The sequence below is a fragment of the Syngnathus leptorhynchus genome, chromosome 1, assembly GCF_054491065.1.
Source record: "Syngnathus leptorhynchus isolate UIUO chromosome 1, UIUO_Slep, whole genome shotgun sequence".
NCBI lineage: Eukaryota > Metazoa > Chordata > Actinopteri > Syngnathiformes > Syngnathidae > Syngnathus > Syngnathus leptorhynchus.
In genome coordinates this window covers 4,371,527-4,390,005 of record NC_141195.1, presented here as the reverse complement: position 1 = coordinate 4,390,005, position 18,479 = coordinate 4,371,527, and the positions used below count along the sequence as shown (strand labels likewise).

The following is an 18,479-nucleotide window of genomic DNA, read 5'->3' as shown; positions in this document are numbered from 1 at the left end:
TCTGTGTCTCCTGCTATCTCTGCGGCTACTTCCCCTCGAGGGTCTGTTTGAAGCCTTGCAAATGTCAGCGAGACACTGTTGATCAATTGTTTGAGTCATCTCGGTCTCATGATGTCAAAATGTAAGGTCAAAATGAGTTTACCTGTGAATGTTATAAGACATTTTAGATTCAACCTGAAATTTCACCTTTTTTGTGAGAAGTCTAATTGAGAATGCTAAATACGGACTTCCATGACGATTGTCACTGCCATAAACAAGTTTGGAAAGTTTTGTTTGTAGTTGGCAACATGCACAAACACAAAAACGGATCCTGGGGGCCCAAACCTTTTTTTTTTTTTTTTTACATGTGGAATATTTACTTTGTGAACAAGACTCCTATTCAGTCAGAGTAAAACGTGGATAAGCAGCTGATTCTTCATTCCGCAAAGTATTCCATCTGATTACTTCTTGAGTTCAAACACAGTCATCGTGTGATTCACTTTGAACGTCCATCAGTCACAAAAGTGTAATAAAAAGAAGTTGTTTTTTTTAAATGGCAAGTGCATGCAAATATCTTATACGTACAGCGTGGCTAGAATTCATGACTGATGTGTTTCTCCTTTTGCTTATTTTATCATTTCACTGATGTTTGCCAAAAACGTATTTAATATTTAATAATTTCATACAAAAATAAAATAATACGATTTGCAATGGGTAAACGACTCCAATTCGTTGTTCGTTGATCGACTTTGTAGTCGTGTCATCGGATTTGCGGCCGCATGTTTTGGACACTCGGGTGAAGAGAGCGGCGGAGCTGTCAACTGATCACCACCTGGTGGTGGGTTGGCTCCGATGGTGGGGGAAGATGCCGGTCCGACCTGGCAGACCCAAACGCTCTGTGAGGGTCTGCTGGGAACGTCTGGCAGAATCCCCTGTCAGGAAGAGCTTCAACTCCCACCTCCGGCAGAGCTTTTCCCACGTCCCGGGGGAGGCGGGGGACATTGAGTCCGAGTGGACCATGTTCCGCGCCTCCATTGTTGAGGCAGCCGACCGGAGCTGTGGTCGTAAGGTTGTTGGTGCCTGTCGTGGCGGCAATCCCCGAACCCGCTGGTGGACACAGGCGGTAAGGGATGCCGTCAAGCTGAAGAAGGAGTCCTATAGGGCCGTTTTGGCCTGCGGGACTCCGGAGGCAGCTGACAGGTACCGGATGGCCAAGCGGAACGCGGCTTCGGCGGTTGCTGAGGCAAAAACCCGGGCGTGGGAGGAGTTTGGCGAGGCCATGGAGAATGACTTCCGGACGGCTTCGAGGAAATTCTGGTCCACCATCCGGCGTCTCAGGAGGGGGACGCAGTGCACGGTCAACACTGTTTACAGTGGAGATGGTGTGCTGCTGACCTCGACTCGGGATGTCGTGAGTCGGTGGAGGGAATACTTTGAAGACCTCCTCAATTCCACCGACACGCCTTCCATTGTGGAAGCAGGGCCTGAAGACTCTGAGGCGGACTCTCCAATCACGGAGGTCGAAGTCACTGAGGTAGTTAAAAAACTCCTCTGTGGCAAGGCCCCGGGGGTGGATGAGATCCGCCCGGAGTTCTTAAAGGCTCTGGATGTTGTCGGGCTGTCATGGCTGACATGCCTCTACAGCTTTGCGTGGACATCGGGGATGGTGCCTCTGGATTGGCAGACTGGGGTGGTGGTTCCCCTCTTTAAGAAGGGGGACCGGAGGGTGGGTTACAATTACACGGGAATCACACTTCTCAGACTCCCTGGTAAGGTCTATTCAGGGATGCTGAAGAGGAGGATCCGTCGGGAGGTTGAGCCTCGGATTCAGGAGGAGCAGTGTGGCTTTCGTCCTGGCCGTGGAACAGTTGACCAGCTCTACACCCTCGGCAGGATCCTCGAGGGTGCATGGGAGTTCGCCCAACCAGTCCACGTGTTTTGTGGACTTGGAGAAGGCGTTCGACCGTGTCCCTCGGGAGGTTCTCTGGAGGGTGCTTCGGGAGTACGGGGTGCCGAGCCAACTGATAAGGGCGGTTCGATCCCTGTATCACCGATGCCAGAGTTTGGTCCGCATTTCCGGTAGTAAGTCGGATTCGTTCCCAGTGAGGGTTGGACTCTGCCAAGGCTGCCCTCTGTCACCGATTCTGTTCATAATTTTTATGGACAGAATTTCTAGGCGCAGCCAAGGCGTTGAGGGGGTCCGGTTTGGGGACCTCACCATCGCGTCACTGCTTTTTGCAGATGACGTGGTGCTGTTGGCTTCTTCAGGCCGTGATCTCCAGCTCTCACTGGAGCGGTTCGCTCTCACTGGAGCGGTTCGCAGCCCAGTCGGGATGAGGGTCAGCACCTCGGTCGGAAAAGGGTGGAATGCCCTCTCCGGATCGGGGATGAGATCCTGCCCCAAGTGGAGGAGTTCAAGTATCTTGGGGTCTTGTTCACGAGTGAGGGTAGGATGGAGCGCGAGATCGACAGGCGGATCGGTGCAGCGTCGGCAGTAATGCGGACTCTGTACCGGTCTGGCCTGGGAACGCCTTGGGATCCCCCGGGATAAGCTGGATGAAGTAGCTGGGGAGAGGGAAGTCTGGGAGTCTCTCCTAAAGCTGCTGCCCCCGTGACCCGACCCCGGATAAGCGGAAGAAGATGGATGGATGGATGGATGGATGGATGGATGGATGGATGGATGGATGGATGGATGGATGGATGGATGGATGGATGGGTAAAGCTTTAACAAATGTTTTCAATGTGTGATGTGTATTCTTAAACGGACCTTATTGAAGTATGCCGAGTAATGTGCATAACTTACAGCCCACTCGAAAGACTTTGTCTGAACTAGTTCTTTGACAAAACAGGTAGCGTTGGAGACCCCAAGAGTCATGAATTCCAGCTCACCCTGAACAAGATGTGTGTGTGGACATGCACGTGTGGTGTTTGCTCATATTCAAGCACTCCTCGGCGCTCTTTGCTGTGGTTTGCTCCTGCTCTTCCTACCCGCCGACCTGCCTCCACCTCCTCCTCCACCTCCTCCTCCCCGTCCTCCACCGTGCTTGTGCCTCTCGGCCTTCGCCTTCTCCTTAGCGCCCTGCACCACTGTGTCACGGTGGCGGTTGCGAGGCGGGCGATACCCCAGAGCGCGGCAGTGCTGCCCCAGGTTCCTCGGGTGAATCAGCGTCATGGCGTCACCGTACCAAGGTTGATGGGAGGAGGCGGACCAGGACGTCATGAGTCGCTCGGCCGAGGGGCTCCAGACCGCCAGGTGGACGGTGACGGCGGTCCAGTGGTAGCCGTGCTCCTCCACTTGGCAATGGTAGACACCGCTGTGAGACAGCTCGGCCCGACGGATGAGGACGCCTCGCTCGATTACCACCACCTGCTCGCCTGACATCACCTGCAGGGAACATTGGCTAAAGTCACATGACATTGGACTGCCATAATAGTTTGCCAGAAATAACCTGGAAACAGAGACATAGCTTAACATTCATCATCGCAAAACTTTGCAAATGTGAAAGAGACTAGCAAAAATTACTAAATTAGCTTGCGTATAATTGAAAAATGTGGATACATTTTGTGCATGGCAGAACCTGTTTTATTTTAGGCGTAACCACCACGTATGGGGAATATCTTGCTTCTCAAAATCTGTTCCTATCATTATTAATGCTCCATGGTTCACATTTTTCAATAAGTTCCATTTGTATGGTCGTCGTGACACGTTTTCCTTCTCACGTGTTATCACTTTTGGCTCCCGAGAAGTCTTTTTCCAAAAAATGTTGGTTGAACTCCAGTCTGTACGGTCGTGTTATGATATCGCTTTTCACTGTATTTTTCCAAGTTAAACTAAACATGTGTACCTGGTTTAGTTCGGGGCTGTTCTCTCCGGCTTGTTTGTACCATATGACAGCAGCGTGCCTGGATCGGGGAAGACACTCTAAGTAGGTGCTGTTGCCCTCGGCAACCATCATCAACCTCTGCTCGGCCTCCACCTGGAGCCCGGCTAACAGAGACCAAGGAAAAGATGGACAAAATGATGAGCTGTCACTTCGTATTGTTTTGGTGTCTAAATAAGACAGACGTGTCACTGTTGCCATGACAACAACTGGGACTATAGTGACAAGTGAATTATTGAATTTTAGTTGCAAATACGAATATGAAAAATAAAACAAAAACAGACAAGAGTAAAGTGCTAGATTCTTTACTTCTTCCTCAAAGTTTCTTTTATATTCTGGTAAATTCCCCAGTGCTAGTGCACGTGCCTACTCAGAACGTTGCCAGCCCAAGCGTGGTCTCAGGTCAGACACATATGCTGACCCTGGTCCTTCCAAAAACTGTCCAGTGTCAAGCATTGGCAAGGAACTCCAGATGAAAGCACAGTTTTTGTGATTGCACTAGGTGTTACGTGCCACTTCCACGCAATTTTCTGCAAATCTCTCATTTTCGTCTTTGGCTGTTATGAGACACACACTACATAAAAACGCGAGCAAAAATAGACCCTATACCTCCTTGTCTAACACATTGAGTTAATGGATCCTCATCCTCGCCCAGGTGTCGAGCATTCCTCCTGCAGAAAACAAACAATCAAGGAGACATTAAATTCCAGGTTTGCTACTGTGGGAGATTTCCAAAAGAATGTCGAATCATGTCTCACATAATTTCAATTTTCAGTCAAATAAGACTCAGAAATGCACCGATTGCATGATGACATCAGACATAGCCTAGTGCGTAAAACCCACTTCTCTACATATTGAAGATCCGGATGATGGTAGGCTATAAAACCAACCAAAATATTTCAAGGATATTTAATCTTTCATGTATTGGTGGTGCAAGAAATAAAAGTTTTCAGGTTGAGAATAACTGGTGTGTTCCAAGCATTACAACGTTTTCATCTCGGGCTGAGTTGATTGGAGCATAGAAACCGTGTGACTGTCACATTAGATGAGACGAGAAGGAGACTTGTAAGGAGCCTCAATTTGTCCAGCACAGCCCTCTTACATTATTAGATTGGGAGTTGGCAAAGAGCAAGGATGATTAAAACAGGCGATGAGTTTGCGGAGAGGTTTTGTGGCAATGGAAAATGCTCACCAGAGAGATCTGAGTCCAGTTGTAATCGAAACCAGCCTTCAAAAAGGCAGGGCTGTTTTACACAATTCAAGCCTTACGTGTTTCTCCTTTGTTTCTCAAACTTGGAAATAGACCTCATACCTGCGCACAGTGGGCATGTAGGGGCTGCAGGCATGTCCGTCCCACGTGCAATATGGATCTCTGGCCAGGCAACACTCAGCGCAGGCTTCACCGTACAGCTCACACTGGTACAAGCCCAGCTGGGAGACCCCTTCCCTGGAGCCCACAAACAACCACTGCTGGATGGAGGGAAGAAGGAAACATCACCATTTGGCCTGATAGCAGGAAACGCAAGCTGCTTTAATTATGTACATTTCTGTGTGAGTGACAGCGCGTGCGCAACTGCTGTGACTGGGGTCAAGTAACCATAGCAACTGTGCGCAGATGAAGTGTCATAGTGTGCCTGTCTCATTGGTTGCGTAAGAAAATTAACATTTTTGTTCCATCTATTACCTTCTTCTGAGAGAGCGTCATCACCGTCACTGGTGACTTATACTGTGAGGAGAACACAAAACAATAATGATTACTTAGTTTAGTTAATTTGTCAGGTAGTTAATACACAGGCCAAAAATTCTGAACCTAAAATTTATATTATCATAGCTTGGAGTGGCTAGTGAACAAAAGCCTGCACAAGTTACCATTTTATGGCCTTGCAACCATTTTTGGCAAAATAGCATCTTTCAATTAGCTCAGGACTTGGTCGAGGCCAGAGCAATAAAAACAAAAATACATATTGACAAGCAGTTCAAATGACTTAAAAAAAAGAGAGATGAGAGGATGTAAACTACCTGGAAGACCTCCAGCTCCTCCAGGGTTACCTCCTTACTTGGTCCGTGTTCTCTGGGCAGATGGATGGCCTTCAGAACCAGGCCAGAGTCTGCAGCAAAAAGACATCCCATTTGAAACATTACAAAAAGCTATTCTGAAAAGGAAAAGATACATTTCAAGAACTAGGCTCAGTGTACCTGTGGCGATGAAGAGGACATCGTAGGTGCTGTCCACGGCTTCTACTCTGTCCACCAGCAATTTGCTAAACTTGTAGTGAACACCGACTCTGACAAGGAGTGGGTGCTCTCCCAAGGGCAACACGTTTTCCTACACAAGTGCAGAAATTTTGATTTAACTTCAACACATCATCTAATGATTGCGCAGAGTCATCTCCCTCAAAGGTATTTGCACCAAAATACAAGGAGTTAACATTAGCGTCACAAAATAAAACATGAGTTGAACCTCCAGCAGCGGGTGAGTCCTGCTGAAGAAGATGACATCATCGGGATATTCCCTTGTAGAACTGTAGCTTCCATATGTGCTGCTGGGACACTGTGATGAAAAAAAAACACAAGGTAATTGTGTTTGTATATGTTTCAAAGTGGATAGGTGAATCGGTGGCAGGATTAAAAAATCTTATATTGGGGCCATTCAAATTGTCAAGATTCTTCCTTAATCTCTTTCCTTTTTATTAATCATGTACATAATCTGTATACATGTGTGACCACTGACCCACAATGTCTTGGCCCTTTTTTACTCTGTAATACTAGTTGTCATATGCATTTCTGTTGAGGGAAGTGGAGGTTATTGTGAATAACTGGAGAGAAAAGTAATTGCAATTCATTGCATGTATTTTACACTGTATAAACTAAGGTTAGCATGTATGTTCTTTTTTTTTCTGCCATAAATATATGAAGTTGACGCATCATCTTAACCAATGGGCCACAAGCAGTGATTTTCAATCCAAGTGTCAGTAGCAATTGTCAAGGCGAGTAGGTACTGTGTAGCGGTCGATGGAATTTGGTGCCGATCTAGATAAATGATTAAAGTGGAGGAATGAGGTTTGAGTATGAACTCACAGTTCCGGGACGTGGGTAGGGCACCTTGCCAGTAAACTCTGCCCACTTGTACTGCGGCCCCTCTTTGTGCAGAAAGTTTCCCTTAAAAGCCCGAACCACATCCTCCATTCGGTAAACACATACGGCTGAGCCATTGAGGATGTCGCTGATAACAAAGGCAGTAGGGAAAGAACAATTAGCCATAACCTGAACACATTTTAGCAGCTTGCACGAATGAAAACACAAGCAGAGGGGGGGGGGGGGGGGGTGTCTTCGCAGCATACACTAAATGTGGTGCTGTGTGAGTCATGTTTTATTTTCAGCAACCACTCGCAAATGTGCTCCAAAGTCCAGCATGGATGGATGTTCACCTTTTTACATATCGTTCTCCACTGTTGCTTCACAATTGTAGTGCTCTTATTTTGGGAGAATATGGAAGCAGTTCAATTGCAACAGCTTTGAACACAGCCCTATTACAACAGAAACCACATAATTCATTTCAAAATAAATCACTGAAAAATAATATCCAAACTGAACAATTTAACAGAGAAAAAAAAACAAAATTTAAGGGGAATGATTTAGACAATTTTCAATAAACTGGTTGTTGTGCATACCCTAGAATAAATTTGACTTGTGTGGTTATGAGTGCTCATAGCAATGACCTTGGTTAAGCTATGGGGTTTCACCCCTCCCTGGATTCCTCAGTTCCTGCTGAGCTTCCACAGACTTTTTCATAAAAGCCTGAAGCAGATCAACTCCCACCACCATTCGATGGTGTCACCTGTCATCACACTTGGGCTGCTACTGATTATTTTAACTTGTGAGAGAAAACTGGGAAAGGATTCAAGATCTCCCTACAATTATAGTGATGTGTAACTTAATTTTCAGCCGATGTGGTCAATGTTTTCAAAAAATACAAAGACATGGTCAGCAACTACATGAATCAAGTCAATAATATAGTTGCTAAACACATAATTTTAGTATCCAACCATCTCTGAACAGTACGGAGGAGTAAATGAAGAAGGGTGGCATGTGTTAATAGTAAAAGAAAAAGAAAGGTTCCCTTGCCATGAGATACACAATGTGACCGTGTAGCAAACAAAAAGCTACTGTCGCAGCAGGATTAGTAATGATGACGTGAGTGCCATTTCATAACATGAATGTGTTCAATTCAGAAGTCAGTGACAGAAGGTCCTACAGCCAGTGTCAATTCCACAATATGTTGCATCATCTCTGCACTGCACACACACTGAAGTGCCACCGTAGTGAGGATTATCACAGATGATCGCTTTTGTTGCTCTGTGTGTAGAAATCGGCAAAAATCTCATCTGATATTTGTCACCTCTATATTCTCAGCGTAACTTCTTTGCAAAGCCCGCGTGACTTTTTGTGCAGTCCTGAAGCTAAATATAACAGCGGCAGTTGATCAATAACCATGATTCAGTGTTTTTTCCCTCTACCCATTGTGATCTCAGATCTCGCTTCACAGCGTGATTTCCTGCCGAATCTCATCCACCATCATGCTGACATTTTCCCGCACGGCAAGTGACACGATTACAAAACAGTGTTGGGTGGTACCTTGAAGTGGTAAACAGGCCATAGATGAGTGGGCTCTTCTTGTCTTTGCCATGGAGGATGAAGACGTCCTCTGTTGAGAGAATGATGACGAGTGAGATCAGGATTGATGCATTCTTAAACTCAACTGACAAAATTGTATTGCATGCTTTCAAATGACATGATTGGAAATCTTCACCTTCACCTTCATCTTCTTCCGCTTATCGGGGGTCGGGTCGCGAGGGCAGCAGCTTTAGGAGGGACTCCCAGACCTCCCTCTCCCCAGCCACTTCGTCCAGCTCATCCCGGGGGATCCCAAGGCGTTCCCAGGCCAGCCGAGAGACGTAGTCTCTCCACCGCGTCCTGGGTCGTCCCCGGGGTCTCCTACTGGTGGGACATGCCCGCAACACCTCCCCAGGGAGGCGTCCAGGAGGCATCCTGATGAGATGCCCGAGCCACCTCATCTGGCTCCTCTCAACGTGGAGGAGCAGCGGCTCTACTCCGAGTCTCTCCCGGATGACCGAGCTTCTCACCCTATCTCTAAGGGAGAGCCCGGACACCCTGCGGAGGAAACTCATTTCAGCCGCTTGTATCCTGGATCTCGTTCTTTCGGTCACGACCCATAGCTCGTGACCATAGGTGAGGGTAGGAGCGTAGATCGACCGGTAAATCGAGAGATTTGCCATTTGGCTCAGCTCTCTCTTCACCACGACGGACCGGTACAGAGTCCGCATCACTGCCGACGCTGCACCGATCCGCCTGTCGATCTCGCGCTCCATCCTGCCCTCACTCGTGTACAAGACCCCAAGATACTTGAACTCCTCCACGGGGCAGGATCTCATCCCCGATCCGGAGAGGGCATTCCACCCTTTTCCCACCGAGGACCATGGACTCAGATTTGGAGGTGCTGACCCTCATCCCGACCGCTTCACACTCGGCTGCGAACCGCTCCAGTGAGAGCTGGAGATCACGGCCAGAAGAAGCCAACAGCACCACGTCATCTGCAAAAAGCAGTGACGCGATGCTGAGGTCCCCAAACCGGACCCCCTCGACGCCTCGGCTGCGCCTAGAAATTCTGTCCATAAAAATTATGAACAGAATCGGTGACAAAGGGCAGCCTTGGCGGAGTCCAACCCTCACTGGAAACGAATCCGACTTACTGCCGGAAATGCGGACCAAACTCTGGCATTGGTGATACAGCCCGAACCGCCCTTATCAGTTGGCTCGGCACCCCGTACTCCTGAAGCACCCTCCAGAGAACGTCCCGATTGACACGGTCGAACGCCTTCTCCAAGTCCACAAAGCACAGGTGGACTGGTTGGGCGAACTCCCATGCACCCTTGAGGATCCTGCCGAGGGTGTAGAGATGGTCCACTGTTCCACGGCCAGGACGAAAGCCACACTGCTCCTCCTGAATCCGAGGTTCGACCTCCCGACGGATCCTCTTCTCCAGCACCCCTGAATAGACCTTACCAGGGAGGCTGAGGAGTGTGATTCCCCTGTAATTGGAACACACCCTCCGGTCCCCCTTCTTAAAGAGGGGAACCACCACCCCAGTCTGCCAATCCAGAGGCACTGTCCCCGATGTCCACGCAATGCTGTAGAGGTGTGTCAGCCATGAAAGCCCCACAACATCCAGAGCCTTTAAGAACTCCGGGCGGATCTCATCCACCCCCGGGGCCTTGCCACCGAGGAGTTTTTTAACTACCTCAGTGACTTCGACCTCCGAGATTGGAGAGTCCGCCTCAGAGTCCTCAGGCCCTGCTTCCAGAATGGAAGGCGTGTCGGTGGAATTGAGGAGGTCTTCGAAGTATTCCCCCCACCGACTCACGACATCCCGAGTCGAGGTCAGCAGGAAACCATCTCCACTGTAAACAGTGTTGACCGTACACTGCTTCCCCTTCCTAAGACGCCGGATGGTGGACCAGAATTTCCTCGAAGCCGTCCGGAAGTCATTCTCCATGGCCTCGCCAAACTCCTCCCATGCCCGGGTTTTTGCCTCAGCAACCGCCGAAGCCGCGTTCCGCTTGGCCATCCGGTACCTGTCAGCTGCCTCCGGAGTCCCGCAGGCCAAAAAGGCCCTATAGGACTCCTTCTTCACCATGACGGCACCCCTTACCGCCGGTGTCCACCAGCGGGTTCGGGGATTACCGCCACGACAGGCACCAACTACCTTACGGCCACAGCTCCGGTCGGCTGCCTCAACAATGGAGGCGCGGAACAAGGTCCACTCGGACTCAATGTCCCCCGCCTCCCCCGGGACGTGGGAAAAGCTCTGCCGGAGGTGGGAGTTGAAGCTCTTCCTGACAGGGGATTCTGCCAGACGTTCCCAGCAGACCCTCACAGAGCGTTTGGGTCTGCCCGGTCGGACCGGCATCTTCCCCCACCATCGGAGCCAACCCACCACCAGGTGGCGATCAGTTGACAGCTCCGCCCCTCTCTTCACCCGAGTGTCCAAAACATGCGGCCGCAAATCCGATGACACGACTACAAGGTCGATCAACGAACTGCGGCCTAGGGTGTCCTGGTGCCAAGTGCACACATGGACACCCTTATGCTTGAACATGGTGTTCATTATAGAAAATCAGTGTTGAGCACAGAAGGCCAATAATAGAACACCGCTTGGTTTCAGATCGGGGGGGGGGGGGGGGGGGCGTTCCTCCCAATCACGCCCATCCAGGTCTCACTGTCATTGCCCACGTGAGCATTGAAGTCACCCAGTAGAACGATGGAGTCCCCAGAAGGAGCGCTCTCCAGCACTTCCTCCAGGGACTCTAAGAAGGGTGGGTACTCCGAGCTGCCGTTCGGTGCATAGACACAAACAACAGTCAGGACCCGTCCCCCCACCCGAAGGCGGAGGGAGGCTACCCTCTCGCTCACTGGGGTGAACCCCAATGTGCAGGCGCCCAGCCGGGGGTCAATAAGTATGCCAACACCTGCTCGACGCCTCTCACTGTGGGCAACTCCAGAGTGGAAGAGAGTCCAGCCCCTCTCGAGAGGGCTTGTACCAGAGCCCAAACTATGTGTGGAGGCAAGTCCGACTATGTCTAGTCGGAACCTTTCTGCCTCACACACCAGCTCGGGCTCCTTTCCAGCCAGAGAGGTGACATTCCATCTCCCTAGAGCCAGCCTCTGCAGCCGGGGATCGGACCGCCCAGCTCACTATGCACCCGACCCCTTTGGCCCCTCCTGTGGGTGGTGAGCCCATTGGAAGGGGGACCCACGTTTTCTTTTCGGGCTATGCCCGACCGGACCCCATGAGCGAAGGCCCGGCCACCAGGGGCTCGCCTTCGAGCCCCACCTCCAGGCCTGGCTCCAGAGAGGGGCCCCGGTGACCCGCGTCCGGGCGAGGGAAAACGACATCCATATATCTTTTTCATCATAAGGGGTCTTCTGAGCCGTGCTTTGTCTGGCCCCTCACCTAGGACCCTTCTGCCATGGGTGACCCTACCAGGGGCATGAAGCCCCAGACAACATGGCTCCTAGGATCATAGGGGCACGCAAACCCCCCCACCACGATAAGGTGACGACTCACGGAGAGGGGTGACGACTCACGGAGGGGATGATTGGAAATTTTGAATAAAATGTGGGTCCACTGAATGTAACATTGTGGCCTTTATAGACGAAGTACACGTGCACTCTGTTGTGCTTCATTTCAAGGGAATGAGTGAAGTCTAATTTATTGGCCATGCAGGAAGTAAGTCACTACCACAAAGACATGAACATCACTTTCTACTTGCAATTTGCATATGCAAGTGTTACGGTAGCTTTTTACATCTTGACTTCTACAAATCTTATGGACATTAACAAGGTCGTTAATTATATACAGTATTCGGCACACGAATGGGGATATTAATAAAATAAATATCTGTACCAGTTTTAGATTACAAACAATTCTGTCATTTCTACTCTCTCCTTTATTCTGCTCCCCTATTCTCTTCCCTCCTCTGATGGCAAACAGCAAAGCGTCTCGCGGTTCCCACATTCCTAACGTTCCTTGTGCTTCAGGTGGCCTCCATGGACCCATACGTCCCTGGATGAAGGTTAATCTCATCTCAAAACACATGCACGCATGCACACACACGCTTAAATATGGAGTGATAATTTGCTGGTAAAATATCAGAGGCAAGAGTTCTATAATAATTGACCTGAAAGGTTAAGCACCCCAGTGAAAGTAATTAAAGCATTAAAGAACCAATTAACCAGAAAAAGAAGCACAAAAAAACATCACACTGGCACAAATATGGAAGATAACTTGCCACTTAAGACTATTTTACAGCAAATTCTGCCACAATTTATTTGAGATTAAAATCATTCATTCATTCATTCATTCATTCATTCATTAAATTTTAACTCAATGCATTTTCATTACCGTAATTTTCGGACTATTAGTCGCTCCGGAGTATAAATCGCACCACCCATAAAATGCACAATAACGTGAAAAAAACATATATAAGTCGCTCCGGAGTATAAGTCGCACTTTTGGGGCAAATGTATTTGTCAAAATCCAACAGCAAAAACAGACACGAACCAGCGACAACAGGCTAAACGATACGGTATGCTAAAGTGACATACACAAACGAGAGGCTGAGAACGGGCCTAACGTAACATTCATAGTTATTCAAATAACTTTCATATAGAAACAATATTACCAAACCATCTGTCACTCCAAATCATAAAATACATCGATCATCAATCGTGTAAACAATGCCGCGTACGCGCGCCGTCGGACTCGTGATTTGCATGTCTGGCGTGATGTGTGCTCGCATGCTGTCCATCACAAGCAGAGCTTGCATCCTAAATTGCATTGCTGCCCCTACTGTTTTTTTTTAGTTTTTTTTTAACATCACCACACTAGATTCTCTTCACCAGACCTGTGCTTTTTAAAAACTCAAAAAAACAGCGCTTTCCCCTCCCAGTTGTTGCGTCACGGCCAATGGTGAAATTTAAATCACCCTCCTTCAGTTTAGTTTGAAAATAACTATATTTCTTTTTCAGTTGTTTTTTTTTGTTTTGTTTATTTGTTTCATGAACTTGAATATTGTGCTTTAAAGTGTGAATTGCTTTATTCGTTTTTTCAGTGTATTAAAAATAATATGTGAGGTGATCAACTGTACTAGTAAGTAATGTGTTAATGATCAAGTAAATTCTTTTGAAAAAAAAAACACATATAAGTCGCTCATGAGTATAAGTCGCCCCCCCACCCAAACTATGAAAAAAAACGCGACTTATAGTCCGAAAATTACGGTACATTATTGTAATACTGGCACTCAAGTGTCACCAGCATTGTTTTAAGCAACATTTAAACATCTTAACTTATTTAAGTTTAAAAAGAAGTTAAAAAAATTACTTCACAATTACAAAAGTTTTTATGATGGAGATAGAAGGTTAAACAATCTAACTTTATTACCTAAGTGTAAAAAAGAAGCTTAACACCTGAAAGTGGTGAAGCAACTCTGAACACATTCAGGACTGATGATAGTGTGGTGACACAAGAGTCTAAATGTTCTGGATGCAAATCTGCCAACATCTAATTACTTCTTTTCTTCTTTTTTTATGTCTCCACATTGAGGTTGCTTATTTTTTGGGATAAATATTGCCAAAAGACAACTCTTACATGACAACATGCATATATGATTATACGAGCTAGGGGTCCACTGTATTTGTGGCGCTTGCTGAGAAAGGGACTGAGGGACTGTGAACAATGTGAGGAGGCCACAGTGTAATAAGTAAAAACAGACGTTCACTTCAGAGAACTGTGGTGTAATTTGGATACTATAAAAATCATCTCTGAATATTCCGTCTTTGTTCCTCTCTGCAAGAACATCTTTCTTATTTAAAGTTCAGCGTGGCAAGAGAAAATGTACTTTTATCACCGTGTGACAAGTTTAAATCAGGTCTGATTTAGTGCGGCTTTGCCTGAGTACTGCCTCTGCCCTCATCCTGATTTATTATTTAACTTCAGCAAATGTAACATGACCTCCTTCACATGGGGGGGAAAGCAAAGCACACGCACAGACATTCTGCAAAAATAAATAAATGAACAAATATAATACATGACAGATCATTTTTGCTAATATGCTACAGTTTCCTGACACCCTCACTCGTGAGTTTCTTTGTGTCTTTATCTTCTGACCAGGTGCTCACCCCCCCATCCCTTTTATGCTCAAATCCACCTGGGCTTCTCAGGACCCCTTTGGTGCTGCTCCCCCTTTCTTTGTTTCTCACTTTCACTACAAAGCGACATCCCGCCCTTGTCCTCCGTGCCTCCCTCCCTCCTCGCGGCTGTCCAAGTCATTCTAGCTTTCTCGTCCATCTGTCTAGCTATCTGTCTGGCCTATTTTCTCTGGAGGATTGTTCTTGTGTCTTCTCCCCTCACAAAAAAAGCCAGTTACCCGCTCAGGGAAGATAGTGTTGTCTAGCCTGCAGACCTGCCGTATCAAGCTAATCTTCCTCCTCCTCCTCCTCATCCTAATTGTCTCGCCGTAGCCCCCAAGGCAGGGACCCCTATTCCCCCTCCCTCCCACCCAGTTACCATGAATGCCAACATACCTTCTTCCCTTTGTCACCTTTGTGGCCGCACTGCTAATGTGCACCCTCATTGTCTTATTGTATCACTAATAGGCTCACTTCCAGCTCGTCTGCTTTTATAGCCCTCCGGGCTATTGGTCTTATTTCTTCGATTGCTCCATCTTTTTTGTCTGACTGGTTTTTGTGCCCTCTGGCAACAGCTGACATCCTCCACTTGATGTCCTTCACTTGCTTTCAGTCCTAAAGGTCCAAACCACTTTACAAGGACACAAACGCTAAGATGAGGTTGTCTGACCCGTTAGTGTGTTGTTCTGTCTTACAGAACAACACACTAACACACTGTAAGGTTTTGAGTACTTGGTCATTTGTCACGAGTGCAAAAAATGCACATCATTATCATATTCACTTGAGAAAAAATGTTCCTTTTCTTATGGCATCACCATTACCGTTTTCCTCATTGCCTAGTCTAAATATGGTAGGAGATCAAACAGTTGACTTGAGAAGGTTTTCAGGCTTCCAATGTGTGAGAAGTAATATGCCAAGATGAAAATGTGTCAACACCAATATAGTTCATGAGGACATGTGCACAATGATCAAAAGCAACTTTGTGAAGTGTTTGAAAAAGCTTTGCTTTGTGATTCATCAAGTACTTTCTGTACCAGCCATCACCTCCTGAAACTTCACGTCGCTCCAACACCTCCATGTCATTCCCACCCCACGCCAGTTATCTTCGCCTTGCCTCGCCATCGCCCCCTTACAGCCTTTCTGCTTCACTTCACATGTCTGAATTGTTTGAGGGTAAAATGTCTTCTGCCCCGGCGGGCGCCATCTCCGGTCCTTGCCTCAGGTTTTATCCTCCAACTCTATCTTGGGACAGAACATGTAAAAACTTTTTTCGATTTATTGCCTCCTCTTTATTGTCCTTGCCTCCCCTTCTCATCTTATGCTAGATTGCACAACTGAACGGCTCCATAATCAGCACTGTGTGGAGGAGATAACAGCCTCAAGTCCCCTCACCTTCTCACTCTCCTCTTTCGCTTCCTCCTCCTCCCTAACCTCCAACTAAAGCTTCGGCTTTAGCTCATGTCCCCGCTCTCCTTCCTCCTTTGGTCTGGTCAATACCAGCGCTTTAACCTCCACCCTCTCCCTCTCGTTCTGCTTCATTGTGTTCCCTCTTCACCTCCTTCCTTTGAAGTCATTCTTTTCTACTCCTCTTCTGGCAAGCAGCCATTTTAATTCCTTTTTGTGTTGTTTTGCAAAAACTCTTCCTTCACACAAGCTATGATGGATAGGAGGAGCTGAATGGAGGCCTCCAACGCAATCAATCTTCCTTGTTATAACAAAGCATCTTTTCATGCCCACTTCACATACTTGTACAAGGTGTTTCCTTGGTGAGGTAACAAAGTATTAAACAATACTTGACAGAGTAATCGGACAGTGTTGATGTTTGGTAGAATGAGTCATACAGTACATGTAAATCCATCTCATGGCCTCTTTCTCCTATTTCACTCTTCCTGTCTTTCTTTGTATGTTTCATGGAAAATTAAATGACAGTAATGGTCTTTGTTCAAGTAAAACTAACACAAATAGAGAAATACCCATACCAATGTAAAAGTAAGGTTACCTGCACATTTGATTATCAACACACAGGAGTCACTATAAATTATTTTTGCATTGCAACATTAAAACATTATTTGAAACAACACAACGACTTCAGGAATGTTTCTGTTCTTTCCTCAAATCTTGATACATTTGAAGTTCAAGTGGCTTCCTAGAAGATGATGCTAATTTTTTGAGAGACATTTTCTTTTTATTACCTAATAGAAATGTATTATGAGTAAGAATGGCTTTATCATTATTGTTATAATAAGACATTCTCCAAAACAAGAGCAGAGTACCTTTCCCATGTCTGGTAGCGTTTACCAGAAGTCATTTCAGTCAAAAAAGGCAGTGAGAATGTCATCGACAAGACATAAAACAGTAAACACAGCCGACTGTCTGTGTTTATGGTTCAGCAGACGTTTGACTCACAGTTTCACGTGTTGCATCAACACTCACAAGCACATGAGTGGAACCAAGTGCGTGCGTGCAGAGTGACTTGTCCCGTGAGGGGGTGATCACTTCAAATGAAAGACAACTCAACCATACAAGAAAATTGTGAACGTATGTTTCTGACAACTATTTGAAGAGATGACAGATGTTTTTTCTTTTGTCATTTGTAAAGTAAAGCTGTATTCTTTCAATAGCTCAATTGCATAGTGTTATAGCTTACAGGTCATAGTAAATGAGTAGAATTCATCACCAAAATACTTCTACATCTTTGAAAATATTTTTTACTTTATCCAAGCTAAATTTGACACATTGATACCAAAACACTGTCATGAATGATGTTGTACCACATCGGACTTGAGTAAATCTCGGGATTTCTTTTTTGTTTGTGTTGTAATTACATAATATGGTTATACTTCGTTTTGTTTATTGATCATTGATTTTTAAACATGTTTCAACTGAAATAAAATTACACTTAAATAGTGACTGATCAGAAATCATAGTTGTATCAAGGCAATGATTTTGTGAATATGAATTGATTATTTATTAAAAAAAAGTTTTCATAACTAGGATACTCTTGCATGAGCACGTTGAATTCATAATTCTTTACAGTCACCTAGATGTCCGCAATTCTTTCCAGTCACCTAGATGTTATTTCAAGTCAATATTTACAACATTCATCCAACAATGTTTATGAGCAGCAGCTCTGTGTCCATTCAGAAGACCGTGTAAACAGTGCTGCATTAGATGAGTTTGACACATAAACCCAGACGCGCCTGTTGACATTCATAACCAAAGACAACCTGAGCATGTTGAACGAGTATAAACAATTCAAAAGTTCTGCAAAAGTTTTTAAACACTGGCTTTAGACATATTTTGAGGTTGAAAACACAGCCTCGTCCCCATGGCCTACACACATGGAAATGGCCTTGACCCCTGAAGCGAAGGGTTATGGGAATGAATTTTTTTTCATGTCATCTGACCACCTCGCACAATCACACATATAGCCAGGTGTTAACCACGGTTCCTCCATGAGGGACCCGCAGATGCTTCAAGGCTTCTTGGGATTTGTAGTGTTTCTGTGTGGTTAAGTGTGGCGTAAACACAGCACTGACAGCATTCTTAACCTGATGGCTTAATCCCCCGTGTAGGAGCTTGCGCTGTGTGTGTGTGGGCACGTTTAGTTTTCAACAAACATAGGGGCGCTGAAGTTTACTTTGTGCGTCCTCCGTTAACAAAAACAGCAGATAAGAACGCAGTCCTGTCTCCACATACTCCAAATTTCCACAGTTTCTCTCTGCATGTCTCTACAGTGTCGGTAGAATATTGATATAGAAACTAGGTATGAACATCACGGAATCTTTGATTTACAGTATGATGTGACTGTGCACTATTTGAAAGTGAGAATAGAGCAACAAGTGCGTCAAA

The 18,479-nt window shown here is 46.4% G+C and overlaps 1 protein-coding gene across 2 annotated transcripts in view; it reads right to left on the bottom strand.

Moving 5' to 3' along the window:
- Window positions 1–1,186: 1,186 nt before the first annotated feature.
- sema3h (sema domain, immunoglobulin domain (Ig), short basic domain, secreted, (semaphorin) 3H) overlaps window positions 1,187–18,479 on the bottom strand; it is a 43,738-nt gene continuing 26,445 nt past the window's right edge. The window contains exons 9-18 of one of the 2 annotated variants that reach the window (XM_085918492.1): window positions 8,496–8,565; window positions 6,939–7,083; window positions 6,322–6,411; window positions 6,057–6,186; window positions 5,880–5,968; window positions 5,545–5,586; window positions 5,173–5,330; window positions 4,470–4,531; window positions 3,825–3,967; window positions 1,187–3,364 (exon numbers count right to left, since the gene is read on the bottom strand). In XM_085918492.1, coding sequence (XP_085774618.1) covers window positions 2,918–3,364; window positions 3,825–3,967; window positions 4,470–4,531; window positions 5,173–5,330; window positions 5,545–5,586; window positions 5,880–5,968; window positions 6,057–6,186; window positions 6,322–6,411; window positions 6,939–7,083; window positions 8,496–8,565 — 1,376 coding nt within the window. In that variant the 3' untranslated portion in view covers window positions 1,187–2,917. The remainder of the gene's footprint in view (window positions 3,365–3,824; window positions 3,968–4,469; window positions 4,532–5,172; window positions 5,331–5,544; window positions 5,587–5,879; window positions 5,969–6,056; window positions 6,187–6,321; window positions 6,412–6,938; window positions 7,084–8,495; window positions 8,566–18,479) is intronic. The other variant, XM_085918499.1, reaches the window with a different exon arrangement.